Genomic DNA, 23,504 nt, shown 5'->3' on the forward strand with positions numbered 1-23,504 from the left:
CTCAGGAGGAGCATATGTTGAACCTCCAGGAAGTATTTTCTGTCATTTTGCAGGCTGGATTAAAATGTATCTTGAGTTAAAATCTTCTGGGTTGTTAGACCATGTCATTTTTCTTCTATATGACTGACATTTCAATCCTTCTGCTGGGATTTTCTTCTGGATCTTGTAATGTACTGAGCTGACTGAACACTGTCAGAGGCCAGGGTCGTGTGCTTTCATAGAAGGGGAGTTTTCTGCTCTTATGCTGGAGAAGAGGCTTTATTTGGTAAAATTCCTGTGTCTGCCCTTGGCGGTCTTTGGATAGAAAGGGTTTTTCTTGTTTGTATTGCCCACAAACCATGGCTGTGTATTCACTCCATGACAGTGGGGAGCCACGATGCCAGAAACCTATAACCATTCTCTCTATTGAAGTAACATGCTTCTCAAACTTTTATTCTATAAGCATTGGTATCCTTAGCCAGCACATGTACACTGCGGAAATCAATGTCAAGGCCACAGTTTTTGTGATGTTTCATTGCTGCAGATTTCACACTTTGTTTTAGCTGCATGTGGCATTTGTGTTCCTTAAAAATTCTTTAACAGTCCTTCATATTTCACCTCTATACACTTTTCCACAGCTACACGTGATTTCATTGATGCTCACGATGTGAATGTAATCAGGTGCATCCATTCTGCATCAGAAATAGTTGCATCCATTCTGCATCAGAAAAAGTGTTTTATTTTATTTTAACTGAAGAAAGTGGCCTGAATATGATTTTTCTGTAGAATTCCACTTATGCAGCCAGTGATCCCCCAAAATAGGTAGCTAAACAGAGTGACTAGGCAGTTCCTCACTATTCCCATTAGCATAATTAATATTTCTCTTAAAAGCCCTGTCTATGGACTAACTATCACAAACATTGTCTTCTTTAAGAAATCCAACTCTGACACCAAGCCGTTGTCATCACTGCTACAAAAGGCAAGTGAAGACATTGTGTCGAGCACTGCTTGATTCTGGGCTGGGTGTTGATGCGCCATGGCACCTAAATACCTAGCATTGTGACATGGCATCTAAATACCTATTTGTGTTAACAGGATTTCTATACACTTTGTGTCCTGGATTGTTGTCAGATCTTCTATGTTCCTACACATCTAGCAGTCAGAGACTTTTGAAGTTAATCCTATTTAAGAAAATATGGAACTCATGAAACTCTTCTTCACTGTGTGACCACATAAAAAGTGTGTCATCCATATAGCAGACGCAACAGGAAGGCTTTAAAGGAGCATTACTTAATGCCTGTTGCTCAAAATGTTCATAAAAAATGCAGCTCTTAATGGCGACAAGGGTGTGCCCGTAGCAACACTGTCAGACTGTTCATAAAATTCACCTCTATATTTAAAATAACTCAATCAAAGACATAATTCAATCAAGTCACAAACGTATGGAGCAACTTTTTACCTTATATTCTACATTGTACCCAGTAATCAGGCATTAGCGAATAAAAATGCCACACCGAAGCTTACAAGAATATCACTTGTGAATAGCTTACTGCATGTGTCATTTCTAAAACAATGTTGTGAGTCTTTGCTGACAAAACTATTTGTTTTTCGAAATAGATGTCTCAGTTTTCCAGATAAACTAACCTCATTCACACTGGTCTCAAAGGACATGATTCTTTGTCCTTCTTGGGTGGTCCACATTCCAGGTGAGACTGGTATTCAGAGCATTAGATTCTTAGTAATAGAGTTATCCATTCTGGAGTTTGATAACAGATTTTTCACTTTAAAAATGATTCTGTTCTTCAGAGTGCTTTTTAACTTGCAGTACACAGGATCAGCTAATAATTGTTCTATCTTCTTGTGCTAATCCTCAGCATCCATAACAACTGTGGTATTCCTCTTACTGCTTTCGTCACCATAATGCTTTCATTTCTCTTGGGGCCGGCCAAAGTGGCCGTGCGGTTCTAGGCGCTGCAGTCTGGAACCGCGAGACCGCTCCGGTCGCAGGTTCGAATCCTGCCTCGGGCATGGATGTGTGTGATGGATGTCCTTAGGTTAGTTAGTTTTAACTAGTTCTAAGTTCTAGGGGACTAATGACCTCAGAAGTTGAGTCCCATAGTGCTCAGAGCCATTTGAACCATTTCTCTTGGGGTCATTACAAAGTTTCCTTTCCTGTGTTGATATGTTTCTTTTGGGTGGTTTTGATTGCCATAGAATTCTCGACACATCCTGTGTTACTTCTTTGGCCTGCACCTTTGGAAGAGAAAACAAGGATGCTTCAACAGCACTTACAGTTTCCTCAATGGCAATTCTCTTAAGTGTAGACTGAGATGGCTGCTTTGTTGAATTCTTCTAACAAAACGTTGCCCTCTTCCCATTTCAAATCCAGAATGGAGTCCCTTTTGGGCACTATATCTGTCAGTTTCTTAGACTTCTCTATTACTACTATTTCCAACATGTCTCTATCCAATATAATGTGCTGCATTCTCTCTACCAAGATATTCTTGGCCTGTTGGAAATTTTGGATGCTATCCCATATGACTGCACTTTTTTTTATAAAAATTAGTGAGCTACTGTACCTCAAAGACTGTTCAGAATTGAACCAGATGCTAAAAGACATCAGACCGTTATGATAATATGTTCTACAGAGGAGGTAAAGGTGATAGTGTCTGAGAAGTAATTTACCTTTTATGGAAAAGGGTAGATGAAAGAGGAGGTACAGTTTTCATCGTAAAACACTGCTTACTACACCTACTGCCCACAGCTGTTGCAAGTCAGGCCACTATGGCAAGTGTAGCATGTGTCGATATTCAAACAGCATGCCTGTAACTACAGTGGGCAGCCGTCAGAGGCAGCTTGGTCACTGGCCACCATCAGCTGTGTGTGTGCAGCAGTACTCCATTGTCACTTGACGTGGATAGTGTCTTTATAAGGGCATGCAGGGGCCTCCGGGCCCTCAGTTTTTAAATGTGTTTGTGACATATAAACTACTTTCATTGTATTCTTTTCAATGTCACTCCATGACCCAATAGCTTATATCTCTTTTATGGCCATATGTTTCCTTGTGTTCCATGTTAGAACACAAGTAGCTACAATGAGTGTCAAATTTTCACTTGTTTCAGATTCTGCAGTTTCTCCCTACCATTCAGCTGTTCTATGGAGGCTTTGTTCAGATCACTTCTACAACAATAACAGGGGCATATGGCTGTGTTGGATGTTGGCTAAATTGACCTGGACTCAGCTGTCAGTTGTTCACACCCTGCTGTGTCTCCCCCACACCTCCACCCCAATTGATGAATCCATTGAAGACTGAGATACTTTTGAGAAGCAGCTTTGTCAACATTTCATGGCATTCCGATGAATCCATTGAAGACTGAGATACTTTTGAGAAGCAGCTTTGGCAACATTTCACGGCATTCCAGATGGTCGAGATGGAGGTCTGTAAGGCTCTTTCTTACTGTGGGTACCCCCTTGTATGCATCACTTACTGGGCCAGTTAGCTCCTGTGCAAGAAGCAGCATTGCTTTCTTTTGACAATATGTGTAATTTGCTGTCCTCCTATCAGCAGAAGTGCATGCATGCAGTCACTGTGGGTGTTGGATTCTACCAACATCACAAACAGCTGCAGCAATTGTACCAAACTTTGACAACTGAGCTTCACAACCTCAGCTGCCGGTTCGTCATGGCTAAGTCTCAGGAGTACTGTTCAGACATTTTGGTCAGAGGTGCAATCAGTTGTTCAGTCCCAAATAGGGAGGTGTGTCAACATGCCCTTCAGTTTGAGGACCCTATGTTAGGAGAGATTTTAAATACTGCCTATTCATTGAAGGTCTCCCACATTGTGGACCACCAATTTGAAGCTTGGAACACTACTTCCTTCAGGCCCTTCTTGTTTTGTACAGCATGAGTGGGCAGTCTGCTATAAGCCATAGACCTCTTTCCACAAATGTAAAGAAAAAGGTTACATAGCAGTGGTATGTCAATACCTGCCACTCCCGAGGAATCATTGCAGGAACTGATGGACACCAACATTCATACTATTTTATGATTGTTCGCCACTGTCTGCAGGCCAGAACAAACTTTTCATTGAAGTGTGGGTAATGGATAAGCCAGTCATGTTACAAATTGACATGGGGGCTGCCATGTCCCTGCAAAATTCAAAGTCGTATGGCAGCCTAGGGTCCCAACTGTTGGCATGTATTGAGAGTTGTTTGGAAAGCCATAAAAACACCAGATTCCTATTCACAACCAATTCACAGCCAACACAGTTTACAAATCAGTTGTCCATTCTGTTACATACTCAGTGGTTAACAATGCAAACACTGAAAATTTGTTTGGGTTAGATGCCTTTGCTACTTTTGGTTTCTTTATTGTGGATGTGGTGTATCTGGTGTCAGACCAATCATGAATTGGATTCCTTATGTTCTGAGTTTTTGGATCAGTTTACCCTGGGGTTAAGCTGTGTACGCAGTTTCACAGCACACATCATGCTCAAGCTTTCCACCCACCCTTGCTTTTTTTGGACATGAGCACTGCCAGTAGCTTCACATGCCTGGGTTAAAACAGAGATGGATTGACTAACATCTTTGGGAGTGATTAGACTGATTTTCTAAAGTGAATGGGCTATGGCCCTAGTGATCTTAAAGCAACTGTCAGATTCAACTGTGTCGTGACTTCCAGGTCACTGGTAATACACAGTCAGTCATAGACACTTACCCCCCGCCTTGTGCAGAGAAGCTGCTCACAAAGTTGGTTGGGGGCTAATTCTTTTTGAAAACTGAATTGGCCAAAGCCTATCTTCAGATTCTGTTGGACAAGTCATCTTAACAGTTGCTTTGGTTAATATGCCTTTGGTCTGTATCAGTATCAGTGGCAAATTTTTGAGGTCCCCAGTGTGCCTGCCATCTTTCAATGTTTTTTAGAACAGGTTATGATGGTTGTCCCTCACTGGATCATCAACTATTTTGATGATATGGTCATGACAGGTGCTACCATGGAAGATCACTTATGTAACCAAAAGTCTTGCTTTTTACAACCCTCCATTGTTTATTTGAGTCATGAAATTTCCTGCCAGGATGTGTGCCCCATGGAACAACCTGTTGCTGCTGTTATGGCTTTGCCCCATCCATCTAATCTATAAGAACTTCAGGCATTCCTTGACAGTGGCATACTATCACAAGTTTATTCACAGAGCAGCTACTATCGCCAACTCCTTGCATGTGTTGCTTCAGGAAGGCACTCTTTTTGTTTGGTGTGATGCCTGTGACCATGTTTTTGTGTAGCTTGAGTATAATCTTCATTCTATGCCTTGTCTTGAAACATTTCAAACTGGCAAGCATCTGGTCTTGGCCAGTGACACATCGCAGTATAGGGTGCGGCTGTCCTAACCCATTGCCATTCAGATGGGTACAAACAGCCTATTGCCTTTGCACTAAAAACACTCAACTCAGCTCAGCAACATTAACTTAGCTGTAAAAAGAAACTCTTGCTATTGTATATAAAATGAACTTCTCACCAGGCTGTCAAGGCCCATGGGATTCTACTGTCTGCTGTGTAATCCTTTGTATGGTGACATCGTGTGAATGCAGTAGGAGGGGTGTGTGGTCAGCACACCATTCTCCCTGCCATTTTTCAGAATTTCCAGACAGTGGAGTCACTACTACTTGGTCAAATACCTCCTCGATTGGCATCACGAGGCTGAGTGCACTCCAGACCAAACCTGCCATGAAGGTAAAATCCTTGGCAGTATTGAGAATGGAACCCGGGTCCTCCACATGACAGCAATCTACGCAGAGCCCACAGCTATGGAGGTGGTACTATTTTCTATACCTTAAAAAATTTCATGTGTTCTTTTATGGTGCAAAATGTCATTCAGTTACTGACTATAAATCCTTTGTTTCCTTGTTAACCTGTCAGTGTCCTTACCAGACAAAGCCACTCATCGTCTTCAGTGTTGGGCTCTGGTTTTGTTCCAGTATAATTATGAGGTCAATTTTCATCCCATGTTGCAACATGCAAACATGGATGCTCCGTCTTGTCCTGGCTCCCCAAGGCCCATGAACCCTCATTTGGACAGGAGGAACTACTTTGTTTTCAACTGGATACGGAGGAGAGGCACACAGTGGATGCCTTTCCCATCACTAGCTCCTGTACTCCCTCTGCTGCAAGTGTGAGTCTGGCACTTCAGCAGGGTCCTATGGGGTGGGCCAACCACCTACTGGACCAGGCTACAGACCCACTTCAGAACTTTTATCCTTTGCGCCATCCTCTCTCCCTTTAGGATGCCATTATTCTAAGTCAACAGAAGTCTTTACTCCCTGTGTGTTAGTTCCAGTAGCTCTGCAGCAGGAGGGCCTCTACTTGTCACATCAGGCTAACTGGGGGATCTCTCATGCTTAACTCTGTAGGCACACAGCCATGTGTTTTGGCTGGGCATCAATTGGGAGGTGGAACATTTTGTAGTGGCCAGCCACAAGTGTTCGGGTCATCAGGTGGTACTGTGCACCATTTTTTGCCTTGGTTGGCCCTTACACAGATTTGGGAAAGAGTCTACATTGATTTCTCTGGTGCTTTTTAGTCAGTTTATGATTATTGGCAATTAATGCTTTTTCTCATTTTCCTTATGTCACTCATTGTCCACCTGTGACAGCAGATGTGACTGTCAAGGCCTTGTCAAAGATATTATCTATACGAGGCTTGCCTTACACCCTGGTTTCATGCAATGGTCCTGAGTTCATAGCACAGTGTTTCAAGGACTTTATCACACACAATGTCATTAGCCATGTCATGGTACCTCCGTTCTTTCCCCAGGCGAACACTAAGGCAGACTGCCTTGTCCAAACATTTAAGATGCAGATGCATAAGTATGTAGAAAAGATCCTGACCAAGAAGGCTCTCATATTTTTTAAGCTTTTATAGAACAATGCTAATTGGGGCCAAAAATCTCACTGAGCTCCTGCACGGATTTCAGCCATGGAAACTGCTCAACCAGTTACTGTCGGGCAAGTGTTCCCCAGTGGCGCTGATTTTGTCATCAACATTTGTGTCCAGCACACCAGTCTGAGCCAGGGTGTTTGGATGGAACCCTCACTGGATTCTGACTGTCATCCACAGCTGGTGAGGTTCCCACATTTTCATGGTTCACACTGACGATCGGCTTGTAGTGTGACACCAGAACCAGTTGTGTCTCAGGAGTCTGCAGGGGTCCCTGCTGGGACCATGGGCCTGATGCCTCATTCTTTGTCAGTCCTAGCTGTTCTGGGGGTTGTGCAGGCCTGGTCATGTCCACCTACCCCAGTTATTGGGGATTTGTCAGTAATAACAGTGGGATTGCATCCTGCAACCAGTGCTGGTGCCTCCAGCAATGGTGAGCAGGTGCTGTCATCAGTGGCGACAAAAGTCCAGTCCTCCAACATCATTGCCTGTGATGGCACCCCTCATCATGGTCTCTTATGTCCAGATGGCTCCTCCACCCCTCTTGCCAATACTGTCCACCTGTCACCCTGGGGTCCACATTTGGCAGGGGTGTCCTTGTCCCACTCACTTTCATGTGTACGTATTGGTCTGGGTGAATCGGGAAAGTCTTGTACCTTTGGCTGCCACATCTGGCACCACTATGGATACCACAGACATCTCTTCCATCACAGCATCATGGACAGCGATGCCTGGTCTTTTCCCCCATGAAGATGAAGGAGTGTAGTACCCCACCAGTTAATATACCCACAGCCCTGATATTAGTTGGGGCTTTACAGCAATCATACACTTGCTGACATAACAGTATGCCTACAACTACATGAGGCAGCTGCCAGGGGCAGCCATGACACCAAATGGCATCACCAGGTCTGTCATGATATATCTGCGACACTGATGTCTATAGCACCTTTATGAGACTCAGAGGGCCATAGACACTGGTTCCCAGGTAGATGCTGCGTTTCTTGACTTCCGCAAGGTGTTTGATACAGTTTCCCACAGTCATTTAATGAACAAAGTAAGAAGCATGTCATTCTCAACGGACAGAAGTCTTCTGAAGAAAGAGGGATATCAGGTGTGCCACAGGGGAGTGTCGTAGGACCATTGCTATTCACAGTATACATAAACAACCTTGTGGATAACATCAGAAGTTCATTGAGGCTTTTTACGGATGATGCTGTGGTATATCGAGAGGCTGTAACAATGGAAAATTGTACTGAAATGCAGGAGGATCTGCAGTGCATTGACGCATGGCGCAGGGAATGGCAATTGAATCTCAATGAGGACAAGTGTAATGTGCTGCGAATACATAGAAAGAAAGATCCTTTATCATTTAGCTACAATATAGCAGGTCAGCAACTGGAAGTAGTTAATTCCATAAATTATCTGGGAGTAGGCATTAGGAGTGATTTAAAATGGAATGATCATATAAAGTTGATCATCGGTAAAGCAGATGCCAGACTGAGATTCATTGGAAGAATCCTAAGGAAATGCAATCCAAAAACAAAGGAAGTAGGATACAGTACACTTGTTCGCCCACTGCTTGAGTATTGCTCACCAGTGTGGGATCCGTGCCAGATAGGATTGGTGGAGGAGATAGAGAAGATCCAATGGAGAGCAGCACACTTCATTACAGGATCATTTAGTAATTGCAAAAGCATTATGGAGATGATAGATAAACTACAGTGGAAGACTCTGCAGGAGAGATGCTCAATAGCTCGGTATGGGTTTTTGTTGAAGTTTCGAGAACATACCTTCACCAAGGAGTCAAGCAGTATATTTCTCCCTCCTATATATATCTCGCGAAGAGACCATGAGGATAAAATCAGAGAGATTAGAGCCTACACAGAGGCATACAGACAATCTTTCTTTCCACAAACAATACGAGACTGGAATAGAAGGGAGAATCAATAGAGGTACTCAAAGTACCCTCCGCCACACACTGTCAGGTGGCTTGCGGAGTACGGATGTAGATGTAGATGTAGGTGAGGGTATGCACAGGCCTCCAGGCCCTCAGTTATTAAATATGTTCATGACATGGATAGCATCTTTATGAGGGCATGCAAGGGCCTCTGGGCCCTCAGTTGTTAAATGTATTCACAACAGGGATAGCATCATTAAGAGAGAATGCACATGCCTCTGGGCCCTCAGTTGTTAAATGGGTTCACACTGTATAAACTACTATCATTGTATTCTTTCTTATGTCAATCTGTGACCAGATAAACTGTATCTGTTTTATTGTTGTGTGTTTCCTGGTGTTTCTTGATACAACAGTTTTACATTGGACGCTTGAGCGAAATATGTGTTCTTAGTCAGGTCACTCACCAAAAATATTCAGCGTGATGATTGGCCACAACATAAGAATGGTGTGGAGAGATTTAGGGTGAATGAAAGTAGTAACTGACACGTAACATTCTGCAGCGGTATCAGTCTCATTCAATGTGCTGTAAGTATAAATTCTGCTAAAGTTATTTCAGATGAAGACAGGATATTTATGAGAGACCATGGGAAGTGCAGATTGTACAGGATTACACTTATTTTTCTCAGGACTGAAGCTGAGTCTACAGAAAAATTAATGAATTGGGACTACCCACTGGCTTAACCATACTCTAATTCTTACAGCTTAATTTTTAAAAGTGATGAGGTAGTTAGGTTTCATGTGTAGAAGTTAATTATTTCTTTCTGAGATGGAAAGTGTATTGAAAAAAGGTTATAAAATGAACACCAACAAAAGTAAAGCAAGAGTAATGGAATGATAAATTAAATCAGACAATTCTGAGGGAAGTAGATTAGGAAATGAGACACTGAATGCACTAGATGAGTTTTGCTATTTGGGCAGCAAAATAATTGATGGTGTTCCTAGTAGAGAGGATATACAATGCAGACTGGCAATAGCAGGAAGAGCATATTTGAAAAACAGAAATATTTTAACATCCAAGATAGGTGTATGTGTACAGGAATCTTTCCTAAAACTATTTGCCAGAGTGTAGTTTAGTATGGAAGTGAAACATGGATAATAAATAGAACAGAAAAGAAGATGATAGAAGTTTTTGAAATTAGATGGGTTCATCAGATAACTAATAAAGGGGTACTGAAGTGAATGGGGGAGAATATAAATTTATGGTTTGATTTGGCTAAAGAAGAAACTGATTTCTAGGACACATCCTGAGACATCAAAGACTGCTCAGTTTGGCAATGGGGAAAGTTTGGTGTGTAAAAACTGCAGGTAGAGACAAAGGCTTCACTATAGTGGATGTAGATTGCAGTATTTATAGACAGATGAAGAGACTTGCACAAAATAGACTAGAGTGGAGAGCTGCATACAACCATTTTTCTGACTAAAGGAATTACAAACAAACTGTGAATGTTTAAAATGCTTATTCTTAAATAATTAAAATTTTTTGTGTATGGGAATGCTAATTCCATGTATGTACAGGGAGATTATAGGCAACAGTCAAAATTTTTATACAGGATGTCTCAAAAGAAAGTTTATATTTGAAGAGCTGTCTGCAGATTTGCAAAAACTCAGAGGAGAGTGGGGACATACATTCATTGCTTGTATCTTGCGCATTTCATGTGTGAGAATTTTATAAAAACAGTGATTCTGCAACTGTAGTACAGAGGACATTTTGCAGTGATCATGTACAGCATAATGTAAACAATGCCCGAAGTGTTCCCCTTACCCAGAAATGGATAAAAATATGTGAGGAGAAATGGGCGAATCCATGGACAGTGTAAATATGTCTGTTCATGACAATCCTAATCTACCCATTCATAAGCATGCAAGTTCTTTAAATGTTCATAGATCATCACTGCACCAAATTCTGCAAAAAGATGTTAAACTGATGGCGCAATTCATTAATAATGTGACAAAGTGCCCTTCATTTAACAACATCTTGTTTTCTGATGAGGCTCATTTTCACCTGAACAGTCACACCTGTAAGGAAAATTGCTACTACAAGAGTGGAACGAATCCTAAACAGATGCATGAAAAACCTCTTCATTCACAAAAGTTACTAAATGGGCTGCAATGTGTTCTCAAGGAATAATTGGCCAGCACTTTTTTGAGGATGAGAGCAGCCGTGCAGTTACAGTGAATTCAGAACATTACGTGAAAATGTAAAATGACTTTTTGGTGCCTGAACTGCAGAACTTTCCTGATTATAACCAAAGAACATAGTTTCAGCAAGACGGAGCCACAGCACAATTCCAATGCAACTTTACTGCAAGTTCATAAAATCTTCCATAGACTTCAACCTCTATTTAATTTTGATCCACTAAATTCAAACTTTCTTTTGAGACACACTGTATAGTGGGTGACAAGATTCCCTGGAAGGGTCAACACAAATCTTCTTAACGTTCCAAACGTAAAAAGAAACACACTATTTTCACTAAGTACATGTCAGTAGCAATGACTAATATTGTGCTGGAAAGACAATACTACTCAATTTACAAGAAAAATCTCCAATACATTTACCTCAGTCAAAATTCTTATCTAGACTGGACGAGACCATTGATAAGCACTTATAAAACTCATGGTTGCTATACTGCTACAGTCTTCATCATTGCAACAGTTCCTTTCCTAAACATTTTAGTTTCAAATGTGTGTGTGTGTGTGTGTGTGTGTTTATGAGAGAGAGAGAGAGAGAGAGAGAGAGAGAGAGAGAGAGAGAGAGAGAGAGAAGGGTTGGGGAGGTAGTAGAAAAGGAGGGAAAATAGTGTAATCAGTAGAGGAATAGCAAAGTAGCCATTCATTCACAGTTGAAATTAAATATGTAATGTGTTTTGGTCACTGTGATACTTACGGCATTCTTCCTTTGTATTTATCATATTGCACTGTGTTGTTCCAAGAATAAGGCAATTTCAGTCCGTTGATTTTAAGCACATTTGAAGACGCAGCATACAGTGTATCAGGACCAGTTTGGACGTAATCCTCTGGAATTATGAGATTCACATATTAGTTTTAACATGGCATTTACATAAAAAAATTAAAAAATTAAAATAGGTTGTAAAAGTTATTGGAGTTCTTCCAGGTATTGCATCTGATGATGTTCATAAAAATCTCCAGTGCTTTGACTACATATCTACTTGTCATCTTCAGATAGTGAAGTTAATTGTTTTTAGTGGCCCACATACATTTTATTTATTTGTTTGTGGTTGTAACATATAATTTTACATGAATGGACATTGTCCAAACATGTTTACAAACATAACAGTCTTTGCACTCCTAAAGATTGAAAAAACACAAAAATAAATAATTAGTGAAATAAGTAGCAAATATGACAGTTTTTTATATAATAGTGTCTCACCAAATACCAATAGAGAAATTACACATAAAGATTTATGCACTGTTGCGAAATATTTTGCTCTATAGTTACAAAATAACTTACCACAATACAAATGGTAGTCTGTCTGTTCTGTTCTATTTATCATTACACTTGTGGTTTAGACAATGTTATTGTTTGAATTTCTTGTCATGCCACTTCCATGGTATCAGAGCATAGCAGGATAAGCCAATGCTTAAACTATTTTTTAAAAGTTTCTTCAGTCAGCATTTTCAATTCATTTGGTGCTAAATTAAGAAGCTTTGCCTCTCTGACATAAGGATCAATTATCAGTGCCAATCTTATTGTCATGATGTGTAAATCTGATCTAGCCTGGTATGAATTTGGGAGACCCTGCTAGTTATTTTAATGAGTACATTTACTGATATAGCAGTTTACAACACACACACACACACACACACACACACACACACACACACACACACACACACACATATACACATTAATAGATTAGTTCTGCCCTCTGTCAACAACATCCACAAACAAGTCCAGTATGACCTCTTCAATCCCTTTTTTCAAATCCTTAGGCACTTCCTGAAACATCCGTCTTACTCCTGCCAATCCCTGGACAATCACATCCTACACCTTCAATTCATTCCACAGAGTATCTTTCTATACCAATGACATCAATCACTTCCACCATGGGCTCTCCATAGTTCCTGTCTCTTTACTGCATATTACTCGGCTTATAACAGTTGATGCGACCTCCAATATGTAATTGTATCCCCAAATCCCATGCCCCCACCAAGAACTTCCTCCTGCAGTGCCTGGATGATTCCAAGTAAATCACTTTATTTCTGGTAATTTTGACTAACTACAACTAATAGTTATTCCATCTTTGAAAGAATCACATACAAACACAACTGTGGGTAAATCTATTAGCACTGAAATAATGTTAGCTTATACCAACCTGACCAGTGAAACTAATTATTTTCAATGACATAAAATCTTAAACTATTAATTTTTTCAAAAAGATTGATCATGTGGGTGCAGAGCAAGTATGCCTTACAATCATCCCTTCAGAATATCAACAATTCCTCTCCTATTTGTTATAGCTAGCCTGACTCATTTCAGTCATCCACCTTCCTGGGACTCCTCCTCCATGTGGTTATGACCTTCCATAAGGAAAGCTGTTTGCATTAAGCTTAGCATTCTCTCTCACAGCTGCTACTCATCCCATAACATAAAACTATTCCATACAGCCTAGTCACCGCAGACAGATCTATCTTGCCTAATCTTTCTCTAGTATTGCTGACCTAGAGTAACGCACAGTTCAACGAACTGCATGATCACAATGGATATGGTGGTTGACAAGAAGACTACCGAGGGAAGTAAATAAAAAAAATTAGTCTAAACATTTTAATATGTTTCATGAACAAATTTGTTATTTTATTCATTGAGATATTCTGATTCTCATGATGGTGTTTGGTGAAGATGGAAGTTTGTTTTTCCACTACGCATCTGTTTTAATGGGATAAGATGTAGCATGATTAACATTATAAATGGTGTTGAGCTGAATTGTTGTTTTAAATAGATTGAATGCCTTTAGGATAACCGTTATTTTAATCCTCCCAACTGTTCTGGCAAAGATTTCTAAATAAAGCTGACTTACAATCACCTTTTTTGATGCACATTAGCTCACTGTTTTATCCTCAGAGTAAACAAGTACTGTCTGTCACGTAAATGTGTGTAACAGTTTGCTATGCCAAACTGGCCCCAACAAATTTTCATATGGCAAAAGTAACTATCATTGTTCTCTGCACTGTGGCCTCTTTTAAAGCTACAAAATGAGCACAAAAATTATTTCTGTGTAATAACAACGGGAGAATTGTTGCAAATGTTAATTTGGCTTACTTTTTTACAGTAATAAATATATGTTCAACTACATGATTACCTTCATATGGCTGGATCTGTATAGCAGCTTCTGGTTGAACAACTGGAACTTCTCCCTCGATGTCTATATCAACTTGTAATATCCCATCATCACTTATGCCATGACCTATGTGTCGCAGCTTTAGTTCTTCACCTAAACAATAATTGGCAACAATGTGTTAAGGTATCACTGGTGAAAAATGTGCAAAAACAACTTAAAAAAGCTATTCTTATACAAAGGGACATGTGTTCCTGGTTAATTGTCACTCAAAGTAATGTATTTTTCTATTTTTATTTGAAGTTTCAAATAATTTACTCACTGAACAGTGACTGTAACATTATGGTCTTACTGGTTGACAATTTAATATCTTTTATCTGTTGAATCTACTGAGATTGCACATTTATTTCTTTACATAGACCAACAGCTTGTTATAGGTCAGAATGTAGTACTGCATTCTGAACCTTAGTCAAAAAGAAAACATTTAGATGGAATTAATTTTTTTAATTGTATTGTCATATGGAGACAACACCTCATCTGGAACTGGTTTTTCACTTCTATCTACAAACACTATTAAGAAATACATCTAATGTATTCTTAGTCATTTAAAGATGTCTTGGCAAGATTTGTGGTTATCTTTACCCATACACTTTCTTGGTACCTCAGCTCTCTAGTTCTGAAGCCAGAAGAATTGCTTGGGTTTTGTCTCCAGCTGATACCAATGTTAACAATCAAATATTACTATAATGCTAATATTATAGTTACATAAGGCACTAACTGCTTCTACAAGGAAAGATGAAATTTTTGAACGTTTGTAAGAAAACATGTGAAATGCAAGGTTTTATAATTAATGAAATGTAACAAATACCAGAACACACTATACATAACTCAATCAGTAACACCAAACCACAGCCTCAGTGTTCAAAACAAGTGTTGCTATCTGTGGGGATTTTAACACTGAAATGTCAAATTCAAAGTAACAAGATTCCAGAATATTTTTTAATGTTTTAAGATCCTTAAACTTGCACTCCACAAAGAAGTGATCTACACATAATGATGCTTGTATAGATAATATTATTGTTAGTAGATAGAGATGAAGATGTGGCTTGTCCAGCAGGTGGAGATTTCACAGACCCTGAAACGTTTACTTTAAAACTATCATAGGCAACAAGCTTATTCCAGTGAGTCTAATATGGCATGTGTAAGAGATCAGAGAGAGGAACACATCATGGTTTTTTTGGCAAGGTAAAGAAGACAAACTGGGACATTTTACATGAGTGTCAAACATGAAGAGGTGGAGTCGAATATAATTTTGATAACTTTAAAAAAATATATGTGATTGACTAGTATATAAAAGTAATGAAAGAAATTATAGAGAACACTCATATTAAATTGAATTTATTAAAGTGGTGGTAATTGGAGGACTGAGCAGAAGGATATGATTTACAATGCTTACCTTAGAAGTAAAAAGTATTACAAAGCTAAGATCTTACAAACCAATAGTGCAGCATGTGTGAAGTACATAAAAGGAGCTCCAGATAAGGGCAGGGGAACTTGGGAGGTTATTAAGTAAGATCATTCTCCCACTGAGGCAGAACTGTTGGCAGTACTGGCAACTGAACTCAGAACCTCCACATGGCAATCAGCCACACTGACCACTCAGCTACAGAGAAGGACATCTAACATGGTTGTACTACTTCATTTCAAATGAAAAATGTTGATTTTAGTACTTAAGATAGTAGTTGTACCCTTTGATTTCACTACACTACTGTTATCTATATATTATGAAGCCTATTTCATGAAAAATGATCAATGGCAAATAAATAAAGATTACCTTTTCCACCTTACTGCCAACACACCATTGTCCTGGACACAAACTGAAGCAGATTCTACAGAGCAAAATGAAAAGTTTACATTTTGAGACACAGAGTGACTGATGAACCACACTGTCACACAAATAATGCAAGAGAAATGAAACAATATCATGAACTGCATGTGGAGTTAGATGAGTAATCTGACTGAAGGATATGGCATAAGAGAAGAATGGTATGCTGGATGTTTTAACTTTATGGCATGTCACAGTTTCTGCAAAGTGTCTTTGTAGTACTGCACACTGATTGCGATTTCATGCTCGAGGAACTTGATGAGCAGAGGGCCCCTGCAATCAAAGAAGGTCATCATGACCTTACCAGAAAACCTGTGTGAACAGCTTTGGATTTCTTTGGTGAGGGAGAGGTGGGAGCAACCATTGCCCTCAGGCTGTCTGAATGCTGTCAGGTGGAACCATCCTGTTGCACAATAATGCCCAATCCCACACTGCCAATCAGACAAAGGCTGTGCTCCAGCAATTTGATCAGGAAACACTGCAACATCCCCTGTACCATATGGATCTTTCACAGTGTGATTTTCACATATTTGGTCACTTCAAGAAAGACATGTATGGACATTGGTTTCAGCCAGACAAGGATGTTCAATAGGAGGTGTGACTGTAGATCAGTCAGTGGCTGACTGTGTTCTTTAATACAGGAAATGATCATCCAATTTCATCTCCCACTTGGATCAATGTCTTAACACATCTGGTGATTGCTTTTGAATGGAACCATTCCATGGTCCTGTTGTGGTAAGTGTTGGGTTTTCATTTGTCTGCCTCTCATATAATACTACTTACACATATGTTAACTGCGTGCACCTGTATCCCTATTATGCAAGACTATCATTTGGTACAAACATATGAGCAAATACCTGATCAAATACACTTCTTATCTTAACTGCTTACCAGAAGAAAATTCAACTTGAGACTGTTGTCTAAATTTTCCGTGTGTGAGTGAGTAGCCATTGTCTGCTTGGTCCTCTTCATATGCTGCATTCCAAGAAATAGGAGACAGCATAAATGTTAAATATGGAAACCAGCCACCCTAAAAATAAAAAAAAGTTTACACAATATTTACACTGAAAATTAACTAAATAAAGTTAAATACTAGAGGAAAATGTCATCAACATTTCAAAGGACTAAATGATAAATATTTGCAATAATAAAGTTCATTATGAAACTTTATGATTAAAAAAAGAAGAAAATATTAAAGCAGTTTAATAAAGTTATATTTCCTTGGACAAGAAAATAAAACCGTTTTCTAAAAAAACTGGAGCATTTTTTCTTATGATACCACAATTCCTCAATCCAGTATTAAGATACATTGGTTTGTGAATGTATCTGGCTGATTAAAACAATGGAGCAAATGAGAATCACACTCAGATGTCTGCACTTCTCAGACAATGCTTTACCAACTGAGGTGTCCTAGCAAGCCTCATAAACTGTATCATAACCAACCTTCCATTGTTTCTTTGATGGTTTTTGTTGAGTTACTTCGGAGGTTTGTATCTTTTATGTTCAGAAAGGTGGTTAAGTGACACACAACCGGTATAGGGAGAATACCTTCCTTTCTTACAGAGAGTTCACAACATTCTTTATATTTAGTCTGTTTTAAATCATAAGAAAAGTTCAATACAATGACAAAAGTTCAAGATAAGACTTTTACAGATGACTTGAACACTTCAAATTTCTGAAAATTTGATATGATAAATATTCCCATATCATTTTATGTCTTGGAACTGTTTCTCCTGCTAGCCAAAGAACAAAGACTGATTACCGTGCTAGAAATAAAAAATAACTTGAAACTTCCTGGCAGATTAAAACTGTGTGCCCGACCGAGACTCGAACTCGGGACCTTTGCCTTTCGCGGGCAAGTGCTCTACCAACTGAGCTACCGAAGCACGACTCACGCCCGGTACTCACAGCTTTACTTCTGCCAGTACCTCGTCTCCTACCTTCCAAACTTTACAGAAGCTCTCCTGCGAACCTTGCAGAACTAGCACTCCTGAAAGAAAGGATATTGCGGAGACATGGCTCAGCCACAGCCTGGGGGATGTTTCCAGAATGAGATTTTCACTCTGCAGCGGAGTGTGCGCTGATATGAAACTTCCTGGCAGATTAAAACTGTGTGCCCGACCGAGACTCGAACTCGGGACCTTTGCCTTTCGCGGGCAAGTGCTCTACCAACTGAGCTACCGAAGCACGACTCACGCCCGGTACTCACAGCTTTACTTCTGCCAGTACCTCGTCTCCTACCTTCCAAACTTTACAGAAGCTCTCCTGCGAACCTTGCAGAACTAGCACTCCTGAAAGAAAGGATATTGCGGAGACATGGCTCAGCCACAGCCTGGGGGATGTTTCCAGAATGAGATTTTCACTCTGCAGCGGAGTGTGCGCTGATATGAAACTTCCTGGCAGATTCGCAGGAGAGCTTCTGTAAAGTTTGGAAGGTAGGAGACGAGGTACTGGCAGAAGTAAAGCTGTGAGTACCAGGTGTGAGTCGTGCTTCGGTAGCTCAGTTGGTAGAGCACTTGCCCGCGAAAGGCAAAGGTCCCGAGTTCGAGTCTCGGTCGGGCACACAGTTTTAATCTGCCAGGAAGTTTCATATCAGCGCACACTCCGCTGCAGAGTGAAAATCTCATTCTGGAAACATCCCCCAGGCTGTGGCTGAGCCATGTCTCCGCAATATCCTTTCTTTCAGGAGTGCTAGTTCTGCAAGGTTCGCAGGAGAGCTTCTGTAAAGTTTGGAAGGTAGGAGACGAGGTACTGGCAGAAGTAAAGCTGTGAGTACCGGGCGTGAGTCGTGCTTCGGTAGCTCAGTTGGTAGAGCACTTGCCCGCGAAAGGCAAAGGTCCCGAGTTCGAGTCTCGGTCGGGCACACAGTTTTAATCTGCCAGGAAGTTTCATATCAGCGCACACTCCGCTGCAGAGTGAAAATCTCATTCTAAAAAATAACTTATTGTTCCATTTTATTCTGGTAATGCAAGCATTAAAGACAACAGAGAAATATTGTGAATTTGTATATCATAACTCATTACATTATTTAAAAAAATCAGAAATGGGACTGATAGACATCTGTGCTCAAGAGTGGATTTATGATTAAAAAAATTAAGATAAAGTATCAAAAATGATAGTAGTGGTGTGTTAGCAGATATTGATAAAGATCAAAGTCAGACCAATTCTGTTCTAAGGATTCAATCACCACATTATAGCCTACTACACTGTAAACATATTAATTCTAACTGAACAAAGTGTTCTATTAACATAAGTATATTTTATGGTGCAAAACCTGAGTGGTAGTTAGAAATGAACTCAACTTTAATTTAAAATAAGTCTTACAAAAATGTGGTACGTGAGTTGATGACACTTTCATCCGTGGTCATACCACATATGAAAAGGGATCTTCTTATTGAGTTACGGGATACGGTATGTGAGGCTCGTTGATGCACAAGATAGATGCAGATACCATGAAATGTGAAAGCATTAATTACACAGATGGCATGGTTACTGAGATAGAATATATTGAAGTCTAAGATAGCAGAAGTGGCTAAATTTAACATATAAGGCAAGATATATATCGTAATAAAATGTACTGCTGTAAGTTTGTAGGTTGAATGTAAATGGAAACATTAAAGACGTCCCACAGAGTGGCAGATTTACATCAGGAATAGAAAGAGAATTAATTCATTAGAGGGAATAAAGTTTAGTCTCATGATTTTGGACTACACAATGGTATGGGTGTGAACCACATCAACATCTAACACCTATGATGCTTGAGTTTTCTATTCTATTCACAGGTATAACACAGTTTATGATCACTTGCACAGTTGAGAATGCTGTGACTGATGGAACAAAGAGGAGGTTCTTGTGATTGATGAAGATGTACAGCTAGCCACAAGCAAAGTCCAGAGCACAGAAAAAGTCACCGTAAGTATACACAGATGGTCCAGGAAGCAGTCTGAATTGAAAACTTAAACAGGGGCATGGTCAGTCACTCTACTGATCAATGGTATGTATCAAATGTTTCAATTAGATACCGAGACTGAGGGACAAGTGCGGGGCCATGATATTCACTAGCACTCTCACTCAGTCAATGGGCCTATGTGATATATCTGTGGCTGCAGTGGTGGTCTCCAGGAGAGTGAGCTGCAGCCATGGTATGAAACTCAAGTATTTCTGGCCTTTTCTCGAAACTGATACTCCGACACAGTGGGAAATCCAAATCACTGACTAATATTAAAACCCTCTCACTTTAATCATCATTTAGTGCTGGAAATGGCTCAACCTGTGCTGACTTCGTTGAGGAAAGGTAGCAAGAGGTGCCAGAATCCCCGTCACTTGTGTTGATGTATCAAAAGTTTTCCCGTTATCAGTATCAGATCCCATAGTCCAGAGAGCTCTGTTGCATAGCAGCAGTAGTAGTAGTCTTTAAGAAACTATTCAAAAGCTGTGTGCATACATGGACCCTCAGGCATGAGAATTTACTGAACAATGCAATTTGCTGAGTGAGCATTCCTGCCATCAAACTCATATTGGGATGGTATGACTGCAGTTTAATCAACACAGAAAGTGTAGTGATGAGACTTATGCATCCTGGATAGTGGATTTGCAAGGTGTCACCCATAAACGCAAGTCTGAATATATGAATTACAGTGTCTCATATGCTGATTCTGTAATCAGATACATAGTTGTTAGATTAACACCAAACAGGGAGGTCCACACTCTAGCTATGAAATCATATTTCTAAATGTTGGTTTTTAGATAGTTGGCAAATAGCTCAGCATTGCCAGGTGCCAATAACTTAATTGCCTTGATGAACTCAGAGTGTGAGTTTCGCACAGGCAAATGTTTCTTGTTTGCAAGTAGATTTCAACTGACTTAATAAGCAGACACAATCTAGCTTAGTGTCTCAACATAGAGCATGTTTCTTAGATAATAAGAAAAGATTCCCCTAGCATCAGATTCACCCCCACTGACACATAAGTCCTGTCCAGACTGTTGGACAAGCAATGCTTGTTGCCAGTGTTGGCATTTTTTTGACATATGCTGTGCCTGTTGCAAGTAAGGGCACTTAGCAGCACTGTGTCACAGAAGGAAAACAGTACTATGGGCTGATGCACTGGTATTAGCCAATAGACTGTGGGCAGTAGAACCTGACCAAGCACTGATGTTTACTTGCTCCAGTCTCAGCAGAACCTGGCCAAGTACCTAATAAACTTCTAATTGAGTTGGATATAATTGACATTATGACCTAATTCCAGGTGGATATAGAGACTTTAGTTTCCCTGATTAATCAGGAATCCTGCCAGTGTTGGATCCTTCCTGTTTGCACCCATTGCAGTGGCAGATTATATAATACAGCCAGCAACAGATCCCTTTGTGAGGGGGAATTACTCTATGGGCAAAATACAAGTATGTCAAGTGCTGAATCACTCTGTTGGTCATAAGTTCACTTTTTGCTGTAAAATTTTGGGTTTAGATGCATTCGCTGCATTTTGTTTGCAAGTACTGGATGAGGTTAACCTGGTGTCCAGCTCAGTACAATTCCAGGATTTAGAATCATTACTATTGAACTGCAGGGAGTTATTCCAACTAATGTTTGGTCAGGCCAGAGAGTCTGAAGTGCATATTTCATTCAAACAATCCACTGTGCCTAAATTTTGTTGTGTATGGTCAATGTGTGACACAATAAAAGCTGAGTTAGACTAGTTACTGAACTTGGGGCCATTGTGCCAATCTCAGGAAGTCAGTGGTTCACTCCCATGGCTGTCATAAGGAAAGAAAATGGGCCCATCAGATTTTGGGGTGATTTCGAGACCACAATTAATGCATAAAGTGAGATCAACATTTACCCAATCCCTTCGCCAGAGGAACTTTTAGCGAAGTTAGCAGGGTGCAGTATTTTTCAAAGACTAATTTGATGGATGCAAACTTGTAATTACCTCTAGAAGAATGTATCAATGCAAGAGATTGCCTTTTGGGGTCACTTCAGCATCAGGAATTTTTCAAAGATACACAGAGCAACTAACTTGCAGTATTCTGAAGTGCATAAACTATTTTGATGACATCTGGGTGATGGGTGTTACTTAGAACGAACACTTGTAAAATTTACAAAAACTATTTCAGTGGTTCTTGGTGAACGAGATCCAGTGTAACCTAGACAAATGCATGTTCTTTGCACCATCTGTATAGTACTTGGGGCATATGTCAAGCAACAAAGGGATCATGCTGACAGCTGAGCATGTTGATGCAATTGAGTCATTTCCAGCCCCAACAAACTTACAGAAATTGCAATGTTTTTTGGGATGGTGAACTACTATGCAAAGTTCATTCCCCATGTAGCTCACTTCACAGATCCATTGAACCATTTGAACAAGAAGGGCATTACGTGCATTTGGTCTACCAAAGTTCACAAAGTATTCTTGCAGTTGAAAACACCTGACATTGCTCCAACGCTTAGCTACATTCACACCAGACGATCCCATGACCCTTGCAACTGATGCATCACAATACAGGTTTAGGACCATTATTTTGCACAAGAATTATGATGTTACAGAGCTACCAATAGCTTTTGTGTCTAAAACTCTCTCATGGGTGCAGAAAAACTATTCACAAATTGAGAAGAGGCATTGGCCATTTTGTATAGTGTTAAAAAGTCTTTGTTTTCCTATACAGGAATAATTTACATTTGATTACAGACCACTAACCTCACATTCTTTTTTTTAGTCAAGGTTCCCACATTCCAGACAAAATGGCACAGAGTTTACAATATGGGCTCTACACTTGAATTATTACCATTCTGATCCTCATTTTTGGCATATAAATGGCAATGCATTTTCTCACATTCTCATTGGCCCTGGCATTGAATTTGACCATCTGGAAGCAGCGTGTTTTGCCCTACATGAGACTGTACATCAGACCTTTCAAGATTTCTGAATCACTGATTGCAAAATAGCACTGGCTACTAGCCAGAATCCCCTCCTGCATAGAGTCAGGTCAGTGGTGCAAAGTGTTTGGCCAGAGTGTCTCTCAAAAGCATCATGCCCAGCACTGCAAAATTATTTTGCTGGCCCAGTACTGTAAAATTATTTTGCTATGAAACATAGGCTGACTATTGTTCAGAAAGATGGGACACTATCTGCAGAAGATGCTCAATCTCACATCATTCCACTTAGACTCTGTGGCCACATCCTTCAGTTGCTGCATGCATCCCATGGGAGTGGGGTGGGGGGTGGGGGGGTGGGGGGAGTTTCCCCATGACCCCAGCCTGAGCACCCTTGGGAGAGGGTACTCATAGACATTTCCAGTCCTTTTCAGGGTTTCATATGGTTGATGGTGGTGGATGCTCTCTCTAATTTATCGTAAGTGGTGCAAGTCACTTCTATGGCAGCACATGGTATGATCAGAGCACTCGCTGCCATTTTCGTCATAAACAGAGCCCCCACCCCCCACACCTTAGTACTTGACAGTT

At 40.2% G+C, this 23,504-nt stretch overlaps 1 protein-coding gene across 1 annotated transcript in view; it reads right to left on the reverse strand.

Moving 5' to 3' along the window:
- Nucleotides 1-23,504, reverse strand: part of LOC124723147 (hemicentin-1-like) — a 754,903-nt gene that overhangs the window by 101,064 nt on the left and 630,335 nt on the right. Inside the window, exons 46-48 of the mRNA XM_047248337.1 lie at nucleotides 16,940-17,078; nucleotides 14,188-14,319; nucleotides 11,754-11,883 (exon numbers count right to left, since the gene is read on the reverse strand). Of these exons, the coding sequence (XP_047104293.1) occupies nucleotides 11,754-11,883; nucleotides 14,188-14,319; nucleotides 16,940-17,078 (401 nt within the window). The remainder of the gene's footprint in view (nucleotides 1-11,753; nucleotides 11,884-14,187; nucleotides 14,320-16,939; nucleotides 17,079-23,504) is intronic.

This window comes from Schistocerca piceifrons, chromosome X, assembly GCF_021461385.2.
Source record: "Schistocerca piceifrons isolate TAMUIC-IGC-003096 chromosome X, iqSchPice1.1, whole genome shotgun sequence".
Taxonomy (NCBI): Eukaryota; Metazoa; Arthropoda; class Insecta; order Orthoptera; family Acrididae; genus Schistocerca; species Schistocerca piceifrons.